Source organism: Pavona decussata, unplaced genomic scaffold, assembly GCF_977016875.1.
Source record: "Pavona decussata unplaced genomic scaffold, jaPavDecu1.1 SCAFFOLD_3, whole genome shotgun sequence".
Taxonomy (NCBI): domain Eukaryota; kingdom Metazoa; phylum Cnidaria; class Anthozoa; order Scleractinia; family Agariciidae; genus Pavona; species Pavona decussata.
The window spans coordinates 1779616-1799378 of NW_028145427.1; the positions used below are offsets into that span (position 1 = coordinate 1779616).

The 19763-nt window shown below is 38.3% G+C and overlaps 1 protein-coding gene across 2 annotated transcripts; it reads right to left on the minus strand.

The window, feature by feature from the left end:
- Positions 1-1379: 1379 nt before the first annotated feature.
- Positions 1380-17816, minus strand: LOC146489827 (galactose-3-O-sulfotransferase 2-like). 2 transcript variants are annotated; one of them, XM_085102967.1, is made up of 2 exons: positions 17193-17816; positions 1380-3571 (listed from the first exon to the last, which is right to left on the minus strand). In XM_085102967.1, exons 1-2 carry the CDS (start codon positions 17336-17338, stop codon positions 2431-2433), a joined length of 1287 nt encoding a protein of 428 aa, XP_084959093.1. In that variant the 5' UTR covers positions 17339-17816; the 3' UTR covers positions 1380-2430. The 2 variants fall into 2 exon arrangements, with proteins under 2 accessions (XP_084959093.1, XP_084959088.1); XM_085102962.1 differs by lacking the exon at positions 17193-17816 and adding an exon at positions 10326-10732.
- Positions 17817-19763: the final 1947 nt, after the last annotated feature.

A 19763-nucleotide genomic window follows, 5' to 3' on the forward strand; every position in this document is an offset into this window, starting at 1 on the left:
GACCACGCTTGAAACAAAGCTTCAAATTTTTCAATATAAAATTATCCACAACATATTTCCGACTAGGTTTTCCCTTTTTCGTATGAAGCTATGTGATTCCGAAACCTGTCACTTATGTAAAATTCAATCACAAAGTATAACGCTGCCTCACCTTTTCTACCGGTGTCCTGTAATTTCAAGTTTTGGACTGCTTTTCGAATTTGGTGGTTCGAAAATCACCGAAAGATCATGACTCTCACCGAACGTGACATTCTTTTTGGGTGGCATGATAACGCTAAAGAATATAAATTTATATTTTAAATTACATCACCCTTGTAGCCAAGTATTATATCTTCTGCAAAACCCAGGACTCCGATGATGTACCCTTTGATGGCTTCCCTTCTGTTTTAAAAAACAAATTGGATACTCTTCAACTAATAGCTGTTCAAAATAAAAACACCGACAATTTCAATAGGAAATGGAAAGACTTTATTTAAGCGCTTTTCTTTAAGTATTTCTTTCGTATGTAATTTGTCTGTATTACTTTCTTTTTCTATTATAGCACATTGTAATTAGTCTATAATTATATTTAGATTGTAACCAACACTTTCTGTTTTATTTTCTTTGTATTTTTCTTGTGTTTTTATTTCTTTTTCTTTTTGTAATGTTGTACTATGTTGAATTTCTGCACCAATAAAGATTTCTCGTTCAAAAAAAAAAATGAAAGAAATAAAACAAAGCTTGTTCCTCGTGCATTGTTTGGTCAGGCGAAGCACTTGGGAAGTTTTCTGAACAGTCGGGAAGCGCGAAAAGTACTCCTTCCCGCCTCGTGGTTCTATACGAAACGCGGCTGTCACTTTATTTCTTTTCCAATCAGCCTAATGCTTCAGGCTTTGCACAGGAAGAGGGAACATCTAGAATTCTTGTCAAACGCTTTGCATGCTGGACTGTAGTCCGCTTAACTGTCAATCATTTTCCGTTACGGTTGAGCGACTTTTAGTCGCTCATATTTCATTCTTGCTTGGTAATTGGTGTGTCACGCCACGGAAACATGTCCGAACAGCTCCTCATGGAAAAAAATCGATTCTGATTCTGCTCTCAGCGAACGTCAATTTCTGACACCAACGTTGAAATTCAATGGCCATTTTAATAGAGGACGCAAAATCCGTCTGGACGGACTATCTTCCGTTGTGCGTCTTGAACGACGCTCAACGGAAGATAGTTTGTCTCAGACGCAAAATGCGTCTTGTGCCCGTTTTTATGCTAGAGACGCCTAACCAGACGAACAAATTTTTGCGCAAGTTCGTCCAGACGGATAAGGGGTCTCTAGCATAAAACGGCCAAGCGGCATTAAGGGTACAAGGAACAACGTTGCAATCTAAGAGGGAGAGGGTCGGGTGGGGGCATGTTTATCTCTTTGAGTACTGAGACAGCCTTTTGTAGCACGTGTGTTCATGATCATTTTATTTGTGTACCACATTTTATCTATGACAGAATAATCAAATATGATTTACAGAACTGTGTGGACTGTGGATGGTACGCAGCAGCTCGTAATCAGTAAATGTAGAAGTCACCGATGCCCCGCCCCTTCACTGAAAGAAGGCCAAATTATCAAACAAGAAGTCAAATTGTCGTAACGCCAAAACAATTGCTAAAATTGCGTCAAAATTAGCGTGAAAAAAATTGGTGTGGAAATTAATAGGAGAGTTTAGACAAGTCGAAACTAACTAAAAAAAAGTTGATACATCGGGGTTTTTCGGAGAGTGGGTCTCCTATCGTTGGCATTGATTATCCACGCCCAAATGAAAATGACATGAAATGGAAATGACATGGTAACTTAATAACAACATAACGATAACATAATTTTACATTAGTCTATTTTAGTAGTGTTCACTCCCGCCGGGGCATTAGAAGGAAATTTTCCTAAATTGTCCGTCCCAGGGAGTTGGGCATGAGTCTACCCCGGGGGCATTTGACGGGCTCACGATTTTCATCCCACAGCATTGTTACTTCCTCTCAATGATTAGTCCACGGACAAAAGGTGATAAATTTGTGGTCAACCATGTGTAGGAAGGACAAAATGAGATGGCATACGAACGGTCAGTGGAGCCGAGAAATAAGACTTATCTGATACTTAGTTGCCTTGAATTAGTTTCATGAGAATGAAGGTTATTCCAGAAAGGAAATATTCAACTTAGTTGTTAAAGCCATACTGTGGGCCATTAGAACAGGTTGCTTGTCTTCACCGTAGGTTTGCCCGTATGTTGTCAAAAAATCCTGATGTCTGGGAGAGATGGGAGGGGGGGTGGGGGTGGGGGAGCACTACTGGAAATGACTTATGCATATAACGTGATAACAGTCGATATAAATTCGTTTTTTTCCCTTAAGGCTAATTCCCTTCAGAGTATTCAAACGAGGAACCAACCAGTCCATCGTTCAACTTCCAGAGAGTTAAAAATATGGTTGATTTACCGTGTCGTCAATAGCTTGATAGAACCTAAACATTTTGTTGCGGTGATGTTGTACAAAGGGAATCTCGTTCATAATCATTTTGTTGCAAGTCTCACGTAGTTCTCTTGAGAGATTTGGTTTTAATGCATAACCCTTCACTAGCCTTCCAGTATAAGGCCGGGTCAAAAATTTTCCTTCCTGTAAACAAGTTTTCTCCATGGTTTCTTTCGCTTTTCGAAAGAGCGCAAGATCTTTATAGAAGTCCGGACCTTCCTGTTCTATCATTTTCCACAGAGTTTTGTTAAAAACGTCGTACAGTAGGAAGTCACCAGAATTCCACTTCCGAATTTGTTCTCTTGTGAGTTCAGAAAGTTCCTGCTTTTCTCTGTTTCTCCGTTCATTGAGTTTAAAATACAAAATGTCCTCTATTTTCCAACAAAAACGTCGCTTAAGGAGCACAAGCGACTCATCGAAGTATTCCATCAGCATTACCAGGTCGAACTCTCGTTGAAGAAAACGAATGTAGTTTCGCACCACAGTGAAATCCCCGTGATATCTTGTGTCAAGTCCAAGTTCAAACAACGCTGGGTTTTTTAACAAAGTCGACAAGCCAGACACGTTCCGCTCCACTTTGTCAAAATAAAATGTCGCATTCGCAACAAAACGCGGCAATGCAGACGTCAGGTTTTGTAAATCTCTGAAACGCCTTTGGAGTTTGAAAAAATTAAAAATAGATTCAAATTGTTCAGTTGGATCTCTCAGCATAGTGATGTAGCGAGTTGTTCCCTTTGGAAAAAGCCAGTGCATCGGCGCCTTGTTGTATCTAGCGTGATTGCAGAGAATATCTGGTTGCCTTGCAAATGCCATAACGTACCTAAGTCGAAACGGGCGAGGCCAGAAAAAGTGGTAGTTGCGTCTTCCAACAGGCAACGCGAACATGAGATCCCTGCTGTCACCGTAACGGTTTAATATATTAGTCACTGTACTGGATCCGGTCTTGTGTGTCTTCAGAAATAAAATTTTATTCACAGGCTCGCACGTTGCAGCCACGGCGTCGACCGAGTCATCGAGTAAAGTTTTGAACAACTTGTCGTATCTCCAGTCTGTACTGTCTTCACCAGGATAAAGAAGTTTTGTGTCACTAAAATGACAGATGGAGAATAGTAGATTAGAAATAAAACATTCGCTAAATTAAATGTTTATGAATATAGCGAAAGCCTGGGCGATCCGGTATTACGATTGTCACGGGTTACCCGGATCAAGTACCCTTCGCGTCTCATGCAGGCGTGCTCGCGTGTAATCTCGTAACCAGATCTCAGTCGGTTCAGGGATGTGGGAGATCTGGGTACGAGATTAGCTCGCGCGTTACCGTGAAGATTTGATTACAGTGCGGACACTCGAACCGTGAACAGTCAAGGCTTTTCTTCGCCTTTTTTTTCAAATGCTGTCCAATCAGAAACTCCCTTCAAAACAATGAATCCGACCTTTTTTAGCGGAGCCCCATAGCTAAGAGAATTTGGTAACCCGTGAATGGGAGAAATTTTGGTTTGGTTATGAGGTCATACCGTCCGACCGCCCGACCGTCCGACCGTCCGTACGCAATCCCACAATGCTAATGCGCCCGTGTTTGTTTGGCGGGAAGTTGCATGGCGAGATAGTTTGGCAAGATGCGTTTACAACAGAAATGCTAAAGAACAAAAAACAGAAAGACAATTTATACGTATTTGTTGGATATGTTGACAAACGTGGACAGAAGAGAAAGAGAGAGAAAAAGAAAACAAAAAAGCGAAACGATCAAGCAACGTTGAACGTGGAAGAGAGCGACGGATAGCAAGTTAGAGCAGGCCGACCAGAAAAGAAAAGTAAGCTTAAGTTTAAAGAAGCCTCACATTTGCCTATATCACCCGTTCGTGATCAGTGATGGTAACTTTTAAAACTCTAAAATAGCTTTGCATAGATACTTTAATCGCTTTCGATACCAGCAATATTCGAAATAATTCTACCAAACACCAAAGAGTACGTTTCGGTATTCTCCTTTTCTTAAACTTAGAGACTAGAATTATTACTAATTAGGAGCAGAATTGACACAGTTTTTAATATCCGATAATTTTTCCCCGGGAGCTTACTTGCTCTCGCAAAAAATACCATGTTTACGTGATTACGACGGCCGTTTCAACAGATCATTTGTAAACCAAAAAGGTTTCTTCCCGGAAAAAAATCGATAAGTTTCCTTTATGTTACGTGTTTCAAGCTTTACACAGATATTTTAATCGTTTATTAAATTCTCGATACCATCGATATTCGTGTAGAAATTAATTTTTGAACATTTTGTTTCGTGGCCGTGTTTTTTTGATTCGCACCTTTCGGCATTCATGTGTTTGTAAACACACATAAGTTTAAAAGCTCTGAAATAATTCTACCAAACACCAAAGACTATTTTCCCGTATTCTCCATTTGTTAACGTTTATTTAGAGACTAGAATTATTACTATTGGACCAGAATTGAGACAGTTTTGGATTTCCAAACATTTTTCCCTGGGAGCTTACTTGCTCTCGCAGAAAATGTCATGTTTACGTGATTCCGACGGCCGTTTACAGATCATTTGTAAACGATAATTGATAATCGATAATTTTATTTATGTTATGTGTTTAAAGCTTTACGCAGATGCTTTTATCGTTTATTAAATTCTCGATACCATCGATATTCGTTTAGAAATTAATTTTTGTACAATATTGTTTCGTGGCCGTGTTTTTTTCATTCACACCACACGGCTCTCATGCGTTTATAAACAGACACAAGTTTAAAAGCTCTGAAATAATTCTACCATACACCAAAGACTATTTTCCCGTATTTTCCATTTGGTTGACGAGACTAGAATTATTACTATAGGAGCAGAATTGACACAGTTTTGAATTTCCAAACATTTTCCCCCGGGCCGGTAACTTGCTCTTACACAAAAAAATATTATCATGACGTGTAATTCGACGGCCGTTTACAAATCATTTGTAAACGAAAATTCTTTCTTCCAGTACATGTATTTCCTTAGATTGGTTCTCGAAACCGTTAAACAGAGATCTCAACTCGTCTTGAAGAGATGGGGAAAACCACCTGAGAAAATCCGAGCTCGCACTGAAGTGCCTCGAGAAATTTTAGCTATCTGGCAGACAAAAAGATAGACGGAACTCGTACAAAGTAATTGTTCTCAGAAACATCAGATCTAGAGCCGCTTGAAAAACCGTTTAGTTTCATAAAGGATCAAAAGTTCTTGCAAGCAACAAGGCACTAGATGCGTTTGTCAAAACACTGAGGAAAGATCGTGAAATTGCTTGCGTAGTAAACAAAGAAACACTCACCCGAGAAATCGTGGAAAAGCATTTCCAGTCTTTCAGCTCGGCCCAGCTGACACAACAAATCCTTTGCAGCTTCAAAATACTGCTTGGCTTTAGCTTTTGGTGCTAGAAATTTGTAGAAAATCTTGCCGGAGCGATTGGCGCACAAGACGAGTACTCAATTTTTTACTGAGCTTGATGCAAAACGCTCTCGGTTTCATTCAAACTTGAACAAAGCTGCCACTTTCATTCATGCCGGTCCGCGCGCGGGAAAATGTTACCAGTTTCTTTTTTTTTTTTTTGAGAAATAAAGTTCAGCTTTTCTGCTATAAATCTGTGCTTTGTTATCAATGTGTTGAATAATAAAACAATTATCCTGCTCAATCTTGCGGAATATCGCCTGATTTTAGCCAACTCGTCGGCTAAGTATCAGGCGATATTCCGCGCGATTATGCAGGATAATTGCTAATTGTAAGAAGAAGTAGCGAGTTGAAAGCACTTGCATGGTCGCCATGACTGATTTCAGTTTCTCAACTGAACAAATGTCAATCCTATCCAAGTTTTTAGCTTTGACACAAATAATCTGGCTTTTGCTCATTCCTGTAAGAAACACGAAAACTAACGTTTAGGAATTCCCTTTCTAGCTGCAGCACTTGATTTCCATGTATTTGTGGTACAAACAACCCGGCTTAAACAGTCGAACTCCAAATAACTTGAAAGAAGTCGTAGTTTTTGGACACAAAATTAAGAAACCAACGGAATGTAGAACTGGCGTGTTCAGCCAGCCTCTATTGTAACAAATCAGCATTCAAAAAAAATTTGCCCTCTGCATTGCATTGTTATTGTCTGGGCAGTTTGCTGCATATGCACTAAAACTGATATAACTGCAGAAAGGATGAGGAACTGGTAAGGTTATTACGTTCATATATATACTAAGCAGATTTTTATAAATGCTATGAAAAACATTGGAGCTCCGCTTTTAGGCTTGGCTAAATATATATATTAACAACATTGAATCAGAAAAAAGATGTAAAGTTCTTAGCGAGTGATAAATTTTCTTTAGTCTGTTTATATTGCACAGAGAGAAAAAGTCCAAAAAAGCCTTAGTCGTTCACGGTTCGAGTGTCCCCACTGTAAGCGTCCGCCATGCCACGCTTATTTAATTTTAAGTGCACAATATTTCGACACTTATTTTAAAGAAGTCATTATTATTAGTACATGTACCAGTTTCTTTTTTGTTTTGTTATTTGTTGAAGTCTTTTTGTTTCATTCAAGGCATCAAAACCTTCGAGTGATGTGAAACTAAACTAACAAAACTACTCACAAGTGAAAGAAAAATTATGTTACACCTAACATTAAATTTGTAGTCGGTCGTTTCTCCTCCCCCCTCCCTTTATTGCTACAAACAGATCTTGCATCCGGGCAGTCTTTTTACTCTTAACTTAACGAGAATTCAGGTAGAATAGAAAAACCAACATTGCCGCTGGAAATTTTTAGTCGTATTTTGAAGGGACGTAAAATAAAGCGGTTTAATTTCAATTCAGTTTCCTTCCCCGTTCTAGTCACTTTGAATCTAAAGGTTGCACTGATTTTAACTGTATTTTTCTGTATAAAATTATCTTTTGGGGACAAAAGTTAAATATAAACCCACTGAATATTCCTCCAAAACATGACTCATAAATATTGAGTAGGCATATTGTCCAATTGGATGCACGAATTTAGTCACGCGCAACGACCTTTATAAGCGGAAAAAATTCATCAAACTGAAAAATCTGTGGAGGGGTTGAATGACTGAAACAATGAAATGCTAATTAGGATGAACATTTTATATAAAGAATACTAATGAACATGGAATTTTATATAAAATGTTCATAGAAGTGACTCATACTCCAAAAATAGGTAGTCGAGGACTAGATGTAGCTGCTTCTGTAGGAAGGAAATAAAATAAAAGGCAGTCTATGACTGCAGGTGGCTACTGCTTTATTTTTGTCGAATATTGCAGTAAAGAAGCAATGTTGTATAAAATTCAGAGGGGTTAATGAACTGTTCTAGTCAGTGCCAAAATTGTGCAGCGTAATTTGATCGTGTTGTCATATGGGCGAATTTGGTATGCGCTGGAGGCTTTCGGTTTGTTTACACTTTAATACACAGGCTAGGGGACAGTAATAGATATGGTTTGGCTCTCCCATGGTTTACATAAGATCGCATGGTGAAGAAATTCCGTGAATCAAGACACACAGATAAACAGGCAATAAGCCTTCTTAATTAAAAAATTTATTCAGACAGACCTGTGTTCACGCCTGAAAAGCAAATTCGTTCAATTTTCGCCTCCAGTGAAGCTGCGAGTCACTAAACATGACTAAAGCACAATTTCTCGCTTTTCGAAAATTTCGCCAAAGCTATATGAAATATGACAAATTGACCAATTTAACATAAAGCACGGTGAAATTCACATTCAAAACTGTAGTATTTTGTTAAGTGGATTCCCAGGGCACACAAAAATTTCCGAGATCGTCTACAGCTCACGTGATGATTTGCAGATCTTGTTTCCCATCGCACATGTTTCGCCTTGACACAATCTCGAACAGGCATTTCTCCGCTATGAACTCACTGATTTCCTCTTTTTAAGCAGCCGAGTGTTCCTTTGAAGTTATTCTTTTGATTTACAGTATTGAAAACCTGTGTTTTCGTACCAAGAACTACAACTGCCACCATGAAAATTCACGCATGAGATAAGCGGCAGCCAATTTGAATTGAAATACAAGGATCTACGAATAAAGCCGACTGAGATCTCGACAACCTGACGTGGTGAACTCGACCCAACTTCGGGTAAACCGATAAATGTTCCGAACACAATCCGAAGATTGGACCACTTACGGACTTACTTTCGATGACATAGTAGCTACTTCTCTTCTTTAAAGTAGCAACAAAAACTGAGTGCTACAAGGTTTAATTTCACTACCCCCCGGGGGGGGGGGGGGGGTGAGATTCTCTCCCTCTGAGTTTAAGAACTTCAGAATCTAAAGCTATTTTTAAAAAGAACCTGTCAAACGCCGCCAGACCGTCGCTTCAGTGATCTTTTTATCCATGTAAAAGTATTTTAGATATATTGGAAGATGTAAATTATATTATCGCTTAATATACGGCTTTCATGTAAAGAAGTTACATTCATTCGTTCGTTCGTTCGTTCGTTCGTTCATTCATCCTAATTAGCAATTCAAAGAGAGCTTGGAAACAACAACACCAACAAAATGCAATAAAGGCCCACTGGAACTTTGGGTGGATTTGGAGACACTTCCCTCAAGCATCTTTCTCTTTCTTCCACAGTTTTACCGGGCCGAAAACATCTTTTAGGGTACAGTTTTCCAAACCGCTTGACTGGTTGGTGTTCTGGTCTCACCATATCGCAAATAATTTGCACAGCTATAGTTTACCGTCCTTTGTTATTTAAGCTGCTTTTGTTTGGCATTTTTGAATCAATTATGCTTTAAAACCGAAATACATCAATTACAATACTATAGAAACTCAAGGAAATACTCCGGGGACAGTTATTGAAGCTGTTCAAAGCACTCAGTGTTTTATCAAGTCTAAATTAAAATTCTCGTATTTTTAAACTTAATAAAACACGGCGCTGTTCGTATTTTAAACAGTGCTGCTGCTTACAAAGAAAATATCCGCGATCAACACCGAATAATAGTTATCTCCGAAATAAATCATCTTTCCTAACGTAATATTTCATTAGACATAAAACTAAACAAAAGAATATGTGTCATATCCTTTCACAGCTCTCCATTCAAAAGAGTAAACAATGTCAGTTTAAGAAATGATCTTGGGAATGAAACGAAATTAAATTCTATTCACAATCTTAGTGTTTTGTATGCACAAGAGTTGATCGAAGAATACATTGTCAAACGACAATGACCTGTGATAGCAACGTTTTCAAAACAGAGGTATTTTCATTGTGCTTCCCTGATGTAGGTTGATTTTTTTTTTAAACCAAATACTTAACACCGTTTTGTATCGTCCAGTTCTCAAGTTTTTCGCAGAAACAATACGATTTTCGTGAAATCAATGTTTACGTTTGGCGTCTCTTGTGGAATAAATATTCACTTGTCACAGAATATGGCATCGGAGTGCTCTTAAAAACATGTAGCCCAGTAGAACCACAAATTAAAGAAAAAAATAAAAATAATAAAAATAACAACAATAATAATTTCATTTCCAAGGTTTGATCTCACAGGCAAACCTGAATCAGGTCTGATGGCTCGAATATGACTTAAACGTAACAGGCAGAATTAAAACTATCACATTACTGGGTATATAAAACTTCGATAATTCAACCCACATCGAAATCAACCCACATCGATTATCTCGGGCTCTTGAAGCAGTTCCCCTAATACTCCTGCCTCGATTTAAGTTATTGAAACCTACTCTGGATAGTATAGAACGTTTCACAAAAACTCAAACAATTTCTCGGCAAACTTATCGCTTACTATCAAATGCTGTAGTGTGTGTTTCGTCGAATAACAAAATCTATTAATAAAAGCTTATAAGGCTAATACTTACTAGAATCCCAGAACATCTGCGTTGTTCAATCCATTCAAATAAAACGTGAAACCCAAAATGATGGCTACACAGACAAACAGCATCAAAGTTTTGCCACGAATGGGCAATTTTCTGGAAACCATTGCGGGTAGGTTAATTCGATCACCGAACTTAATCTCAGCTCGACACCACAAATTGAAAGAAATAATTAGCATACCTAAGTCATAAAAATACCAGATGGTCGATGTATTGATTTGTGTTTTCCCGAAGATCATAGTTAAATTGGGAATTGTCAAACGGTAGCTATTCAACTACCAGAGCAATTCATATCGAAGTCGTTTGATTCACAGTTGGACGCGTATCTTCAATACTTAACGTCTTTGAAACTGCCGCCAAAAACGCGTAAAATGTTAGGTACAGTTGTTCAAAGCATTGTAGGTGACCGCGTTTTAATGTATGCTACATAAGTTTGTAAGCTGAAACATTGGCAATGTTATTTTTTTCCACCTAAAACAATTGCAAGCTGAAAAGTGTATTTGCCTCAACTTCTTTGAACAATCGTTCTCTCATCATGGTTCTAGCGGTCAAGCGATCGATATAGTTTTCTCAGAAACGCTATATAATAAACAATTATTATGCTAAATGTGAAGATTAGTATCAGCTTACGTCGGCGTGACATGAATCTGTTTTAGCCAGTATACGTATAGGTCGGTGGGCCGATTACAGGATGCTTATAAAAGCGAGTTTCAAATGAGAATATTACTGTGCTCTGCACACTTATGCGTTGGTCGACGGTACAGGATAACCCAGTGTAAAACAAAGTTGAAAGTTCGTGAAAATGTAAAAATGCTATTAAAAAATATCTCGAACCTAGATCTTCTCTCTCTTTGGAAGAGAACACCTGGTAAAATCCGTGTTAATGACGTCATAATGTGTCACTGAGTGTGACACATTGCATGACTGCGCGTGTTCAAGCGTGCTCAACATTTTGCAGCAAAAAGAATTTACTTACGACTTGAATTGCACAAGGTGGATTTTCAATATCCAAAGAGACAACATCTGGGTACGAGATTAGCTCTAGATGATCAAACAAGACAACCTAACTATAATCAAGTCAAGGTTTATCTTGCTCTTTTCAGACATATGATTTTGGTTACTAAGGGTACGCTTTTTTTGGGACTATTCCGGAATAGGAATATACGGTATTCATGTTCTTTTGGGGCCTAATCTGTCAGTCGGAATGGACAAAATGGTATTCCGTTCATTCTGCGCCTGGCAGCAGAATAAACCGCGGAATAAAGTTACCTCAGAAATAAGAGGATTCGCGTTGTTTTGGGAAGAAGGTTGATGTTCATTCTGTTAGGAACTGATATCAGTATTCTGGTTTTTCTGTTATTCCTGAACTGGAATTGGAATAGCCTGAATTGATAGAGGAATTTTTTTTCAGTCAGTAGTGACACAGGCATATTTTGAAAAAAGATAACCCGAAACCCTACCAACACGAGCCGAACCTATGACCTAATTCGTCTGCCATTTCACTTGCATAGAAAGGCGGGTGTCGTTCAGTTTATCACAGAATTTGACCTGATCTATGACCCATGTTTTCGGCTCAAAGGTGTGATACGTGGGAATTTCTGACCGTAGTTAAAGGTTTAAATTTCAACCTTATAATACGACGATATATATTATGATTTCCTTTGATAAAACGAGCTATGACGGGGAAGAACAAAGAGTGTTTCAAGCCAGGGTCAGCTTTTCTGAACAAAGAAGTCTTGTGTTTGACTCTCTCTGTGATACCATCCCTCTAAACATTATGTACAAAAAAAATTATTAATTAAAAGCAATGGTTGGAATTCCCAAACCTCGTCCAGAAATCTTGTTCCTGCATTTACACTGATCGGATCCAGAGAAATTTATCGCAGGCCCATGGCAGCTAATGTCCGTTGCGTGAACCTCAACTCGACTGCATGCTTAAAGTTTGTTTGGAACTGCTGCAGTGCTGGTTGCTCCCATGTTTGACGGATTTGTACTGTCTTACTAATCAAGATCTCACAGTTTTATATCGGACAATTTCTGAGTTGTTCGTTCCACAAGTATCGTGGATTTTAAAGGACAGAAACAACCGTGAAAAATCACATTGCATGATCTGCAGTAAGGCCAGTAAACTGTCATACTTTGAACACTGTAAAAGTAAACATTTGCACAGAGCAAAGAGTTAATAACAAACCTTTCTTTCTTGTTGTTTCTCGAATAACCTGGAAACCAATTCCAACACGAAAAGAAGAACGAAGAAAATTAAAAGAGCAGTAATTGGCTTTCTTGGTTGGATCATATTTGCAGGATAATTTGACCATGCGTGACTTGAGCAATGGTTGAAATGTTGCATACCATATTGACTTTCGTTATCAGACATCATCCCATTTTTATGCGTGTGTAAATGCATCTGGAATGTTTGGATGTTTGAAAGGAGCGTTTTTAAATACATTAGAAAACAGATTCAGGTTCCTTGTTGAGGAACAAAGCTGCATTAGCTACACTCTGTTTTTTTTTATAAGAACCTTTTTTATAAGAACGTTAAGGCTGAGATTAACCAAAATCTTAAGAACGTATTAAGAAAATACCTCAGGCTGAGAGTCGATTAAGAACGTTTTTATTTTGTTAATCTGTATATAAAATCAAGGTAACAAATGTAAATTAACCAAAATACTTAAGGGCATTTTTCGTAGAACATTAACAATGGTGACACACATCTCGGTTTGTCATAATCAGCAGTTCTTAATACCATATTTCAGCAGGCAATGCTTGATTTACTGAAATACATGTAGTGTATACCATGTAATTTAAGAACATCTTAAGAACGTTTTCAGCCTCAAATCGCAAAAAAATACAAGAACGTTCAGCTTCAGCTCCAAAATTAGACGTTCTTATAAAAAAAAAAAACAGAGTGTATGCAAATAATTTTTATTGCAGTGCCACAGATTTTTTACCTTTCTGCGCAATGTGACGTCTCCAACGGTGTGGCATGTGGCATGACGTGCGGAATGGCATAATTATGGGAAATACGATTTATGCGGAATGATAAGTGAAGAGCGCGTCCAGTGTTTTCGCACTAATTCTATAATAGCAGCAGCTTTTTTGAGTTGCAGACTCTAGCCGAATATCAAACAACTAGACAACAGATCGACGATTGGAAAATACAAGCCGGGGAAAGAACATGTTAGCCGGGAAGACCTGAGAGTGACGAAATCGATGAATACTTTTGGCCTCTTCATATGAGCCCGGTCGACCGGGCTGGCTCGGTTTCCGAGATCTCGCCTCGCCACACTTTTCTTTACAAAAATTTCGATGTGTTCATATGTGAAGGCGGGCTGGCCCGGTTACCGAGATCTCGGTTTTTGCGACCGAGATCTCGGTAACTGAGCTGAAAAATTTTCCCATATGAACAGTCCAGCTGGGATACCGGGACTGACCGGGACGAAACAATTTTAACTGAGCATGGCTTGTAAGGTCGCTGATAAGTCAAGGAAATTGTCTTTATACAGGGTTAACCTCCCGATTTTCCTAGTCAGGATGTTTTTGTATTTGTGTTGAAGCCTCCTGATTAAATATTATGTTAAGTCCACGGGTATTTTGGGCCTTTAGGACAGTTTTCATCTCGGTAACCGGGATTAAATTTCCCATATGAACAGAAGACAAAATTCGTCCCGCCTACCGGGCCAGCCCGGTAACTGGGCTCATAAGTTTTACGTATTAAGTTTACGTATTAAAGGAACTATTAGTAAATTACATTTCGTGTTCATTTTTCACCTTGCAACTTCCAATTTAGAGTGCTATTAAGTGCACATGGCATAAGACGACTCCAAAGGAGGAAAGCCAGATGTCGGGCGGTTTCCATTTAATTTTTCCGAATGGGCGGTACTATATTTTACGATTAACCGCAAACTACTTAAAAACCAACCCGTGTGATAATTCACGAGTTTCCACACATAAACCGACATGACACGAGCAGAAATGACCGAATGAAACGAAATATTCCGATTTTCCAGAACGATAGGCGAACCTCTCGAGGTATACCCAAAGGACAGAGGACACCACACGTAGGTAGGCCAGCGTTCTCTTTCGACAACGTGCCGTGGCGTGACAAAGAGCGAAGGCATTATACCGGGGCGCCTGGGCCAGAACTGGACTAAATCTCCGTCACGCTGATGATTTTCTTTGATGAATGAGTTTGAGAAGTATTGTTTGTAATTCCGAAGCGGTGTCGTAAATATGGTTCCTTTTAATTACATCAGTTTGAAGAAAGTAACAACAAAACCCTGAAAGCTTTTTGTAACATAAACCGCAAAACGGGTGCGAAAGATCAATGTCTTGCTGGAATATTTGATATAATCAAGACCACCCTTACCTTTGGCAATTTCATTCATTTCTAAGGTGTTCTGTGCAAGGATTTCGAAGCTCAGAAACATTTCAAACAATCCAGTAAAAGCTATGGAAAAACATACGATCCTCCCCCCTCCCCACGTCGTTTAGAATGCCATACTATATCAAACGCAAACATTAGTATAACACCTTTCTTTCGGGCTTCTTTCAATTATCTTTGAAATTAATCCATACATAGACAAGGATAAACAGAATCTCAATTATAGAACGAACCCGTTTTCGTGTTTGTATCATGTACACGTACAGACCGATATTCGGGCGAAATTGGAAGTACTTGCATGCGTTAAATATTTACATTCAAGAGACTATGTTACATTTCAACTGGCATCAAATTATATACGCGTAATAGATCAATCCCCTTTCTTCCGAGCTTTTTTAAACTGAACTGTGAGTCTCCGACTTCAGTGAAATCGGCCGCAACATGACCAGAAAACTCTAGGAATTTCGTTACATTTCACATGACATTAAACATTCACAAAGCATTCTCAAATATTCTCCCAAACACAATGCAACACTAGCGCGCAACAAGTGAAATTTATTTACCTTAGTTTACAAGAAATAGTTACGAGAATTAAACGACCATATCAAGTAAAATTCCATCCGTCCCAAAATAACTACAAGAGCTAATCTAGCTGGGTGGCTGATCTGGGAAATTGAAGAAAAGAAAGGTTGACATGTCTATTCAGAAATAAACACACAAACAAACATGGATCTCGGCACAAAAATTTATAATAATAATAATAATAATAATAATAATAATAATAATAATAATAATAATAATAATAATAATAATAATGATAATATTAATAATAACAATAATAATAAAATAAAATACAAAAGATAAATAAGGTGTCGAAGCTATTGTCTATATGAAAAGACAGAATTTGTGAATCGCAAGAATACTATTCTCAGAACCAATCGACGCGAATAATTTCAAACTCAGAAAAAATAAAAACTATAAAAACACCAGGAAAATGTTTGTTGATCGATGCCGAGTACTTTGAAAATACGCGCGCAGTGCTGTCGACAGAAGAAGTGACCAACCTTCAATTGAGAACGTGCCTAGGAATTAGTTTATGTTCATGTTCTTCGAACGATGCCAAATTGCCAAACCACACTAGTTAGCCAGCAACGCACTGTAATTGGTGGACGAGTTTAACTGTGACTAGCCGGCTTGGATAAATTCTGTCGTGCTCGTAAATTAGCGTGTTCTTCCTGTCTGCAATGCTCGTAAAAACTGAGTGCTCTGCTCAAAATTCTGCTCGAATTCTGCTCGGTACAATAATGTAACTGTAGTTAGTGAAGCAAAATTGCGGCCATCTAAGCTGTATTAGCTGTGTTCATCATCATGGAATTATCTTTCCGACAACTTTAAGCACATGTACCCTATCACGGTTAGTGAAAACTAAGCGCATTGTATGTACTTTTACTAAATAAATCACTCCAAATTCTTCGATCAAATTAAAAGTCAAAAAATACACCAACACTCAGAAACATGCAAAATATAAAAATGCATAAAAATAAACGTCAACATTTTTATATATGCGTAATATCCGTTCTGTTTTTGATGTGAAAGTATCGCTCAACAAAAATAGCCATTTCTAAATATATAATCGTTTCTAAAGCAATATTTCATTAAACATATCGAACTCATGAAACTCATGAATAAAGTGCGATAAACATTCAAAAGAATAGAAACTAATGACTTCAAAGAAAGTAGATCGTTTGCAATTGCAAGAGATGAACTTGAAGTCAATCAAAATTTCAATGTTTCCTATCCACAAAGGTTCAGTGAAAGGACATATTGTCGATATGATAATCGAAAGCAAAATACACTGTCACACGAAACACTTAAAACCGGTATTTTTTTTCCATATGCTTTAAGGCATTGTTGGTTCACGCACTCCGGCAGTTCACTGACGTCAAATCAAATATTCAGTAAACAGTCGTTCGGCCACGAGCATTACTTAGAAACGATGGAGATTTTGCGGACGTAAAATTGATATTTACATCCGGCTCTCGTTTGTTGTGGAATAATATTTACTCCGGTCAAGAAATATGGCGGAGAGCTCTTACAAGTAGTTAAAAATGGCTGTAAAATCGGATGAAAATAGAAAAACTTTAATCGATTCTAAGGGCAAACGTTGGATATTCTAAAGCTTTGAATTGATCCCGGGTTGAATATGGTTTGAAACACAATGGGAAAAATAAAACGAACTTGATTATGATAGTATATACACTTTCGATAAATCCAACCCGATCAATTACTTCGATCCCAGCTTTCATTCAATTGAGTTATTCAAACCCCGAAGTAGCTCGAACTTTTCATGTATTTTGTCGAATAGTTTGTGTTCTCGGCCTGATTGTTCGAGCCCGTGTAGATCCGTGTACAGTGACCAACTGCCGTAGAATTCATACGTTTTAAAAACTGACCAAGCTGATACTTACTTATATCCACAAACATCTGCTCCAGTATCCAGTCCATTAAAACAAAAAATCACACCAAATATGACAGCTATACAAGTCAATAGCGCCAATTTTTTTCGACGAATTGGTACTCTTCGCGACACCATCGCATGTAGACTCTCGACCATCAAACTTGTTTCATGTAGTGCAACTCTAGCTCATCTGAACTCCAAAAATAAATAGAACTTATATTATGACAGTTTATGTTCTTGAAGTCATTAAAATGCCACTTGGTCAGTGTTATTGTGTTCGCAAAAAGATATTAATTGTGGCACGATATTTTAATAGTTGCTATGCAACTGTTGAACTCACGAACGTCGAACCCATTCACGCGGCTATAAACAGCTTGACATGGCGACATTATCTTGTCTGACATGATTAAAAGCAACTCTTGATATGGCGACACATTATCTTGTCTGACATAATTAAAAGCAACTCTATAGATCAGAACAATTCTATGTCGGATTTTCTCACAAAACTCAAATAGACGTGAATTTAAACCCTGCTTCAGAAGTTTAAAATGAACTGAAACAAATATACGTGGCTTCGACTGCACCAAACAACTTTCACCTTTTATTAGTATTTTTTTGTCGTAAGCCGTTTTCAGTCATTTCAACAGAACCAGTCTGACAGGAAAGAAAAAGGGAAGGGGGTTAGCTTCCTAAAGAAAGTTTGGTTTAATCAACAGAGTTGACAAGGTAAATTGACCACTGTAAAGGGATTCGAGTGCTGACTTTTCGCCCGGTGCATTATAGCCCTTGGCCTCTGACGAAGAGCTTATGTTCAAAACGTCAGCACTCGAATCCCTTTACGGTGGCCAAATTGAGGAAGGGCTAATGTTCGAAACGCCAACACTTGAATCCCTTTTACAGTGGCCAAATAACTTCAGTTATCAGCTTTGTTGATAAAACCAAACATTCGTGACTGCAGGAAAGAACACTGTTCATTTGTAAATATGTTTTCGGCATTCTTCAATTGACTAGTCTATTTTCCCCTCATACACGGTGTCCGGGCGGTCAAGCGATCAATACGTCAGAAATACTATATTCAAAAAGAAATATTTGCTATGCTAAATGCTAAAATCTCATGCGTTTTAGACAGGTGTCACTTAAAGGACGCCATTTCATGCAAAATTTGCGAAGTTAATGGCCGATGAAGCTGCAGGTGATTTTGTTGCCAATTGTGGGTTGTTTTGCTGCGAAGACCTTCAGAAAATGTTTTGATTACTCCTTTAGCGAATGCGCAAGTTTTGTATTTAGCTGTGATTCCTTAAACTTCGTATTGATATAAAAAGCCAGAAATAGCAACGCCAACTCATTTTACAAATTAAACAGTCCATGATATCACTTGATATCCGGTGACTTGATATTGTGGAATCGGCAAATATAGTTTACAATCAGTATCTCAAATAGACGGCAGTGTTCTACTCAGTGCTGGGAACATCTTAAATTTGCCGAGTTTTAGGAAAGTCAAGCACAACCAAACGGGCCGCTGTATTCGAGAAAATTAGTTGAAGCCGCTACCAAGACGTATTGTTAGCCGCAGGGGGTGGGGGTAGGCCTTGGACGATTTGATCTACATGTATTTGCCTTCCACCCTTGAGAATAGGTGAAAGAGATGACCTGATCAATGATCTTTATTTTCGCCTCCAAGGTTATATTGGAATTTGCAAACAATACCTTTGACCGCACTGAATCAACCTATAAAGATCAACATTTCTCAAGAAATGAATAACAAATGATTCATTTAAACGAAACTTTCCCGCGACGACGAAGACAAGAAAGAGGCAGTACAGAAGAAAGAGTGTTTCAAGGTGGCGCCAGATGTTTTAAACGAACAGGGGTACCCAACAGTTTCGGTCGGTATCTATTCTGAAGGCTTTAATCGCCTTTTCTTGGCAAAATTTCGTGCGTAATGAGGGACAATTGTATCATTAAAGGTGCGAAGCGAGGTTACGGGAGAGCCGATTACTGGGAGAGTATAAAATTCCGTTTCCTAAAACTTTCTGCAACTTGAATTTTCAGCTGAAACATCCGAACAGGTCAAACTGTGTTAGCTTGCACAGATATGCGTGGTAGCAACATTCTGCAGGTCTCTGCGCATGCTCGCCCTTCCTTCGAGTACGTCGTTACATTTAAAAGGAATTGCGTCTTCCACAGCAAAAACTTCTCAGTAATAAAATTGGGCAGAGCCTGACACAATGATTAAGCCCCAAGAACAACCAAATTTCAAACTAAAGCGGCTGGAAAGGTGTTCTATTTGAAGAGATATATTGTCGACTGAATCAAATCGGGCAAAACTGGGTGAGGTTTACGGTTGATCTCAATTAAGCATGCTTAAGCTTTGCAATAGGTGCAAGCGTTTAAACATACATTTAGTTAAGCTCAAAACCGTTCCTAAACAGTAATGTACACCGTGTCTGATGCATACACTTTATTGATTTAAGTCTTTATCTAAAGTCCAATTAACCGTGCATGCCACGCATGCTAATTGAAAATTATTTATAGTTATTTATTGAATACAATTCAATACAATACAATAATTTTATTTAAA

Coding starts and splice junctions, on each gene's coding strand:
- LOC146489827 (XM_085102962.1), bottom strand. CDS start 10,579: ATGATCTTCGGGAAAACACAAATCAATACATCGACCATCTGGTATTTT. Junction 3,572..10,325: donor GCAGATGTTCTGGGATTCTA/GTAAGTATTAGC, acceptor CTGTCATTTTAG/TGACACAAAACTTCTTTATC.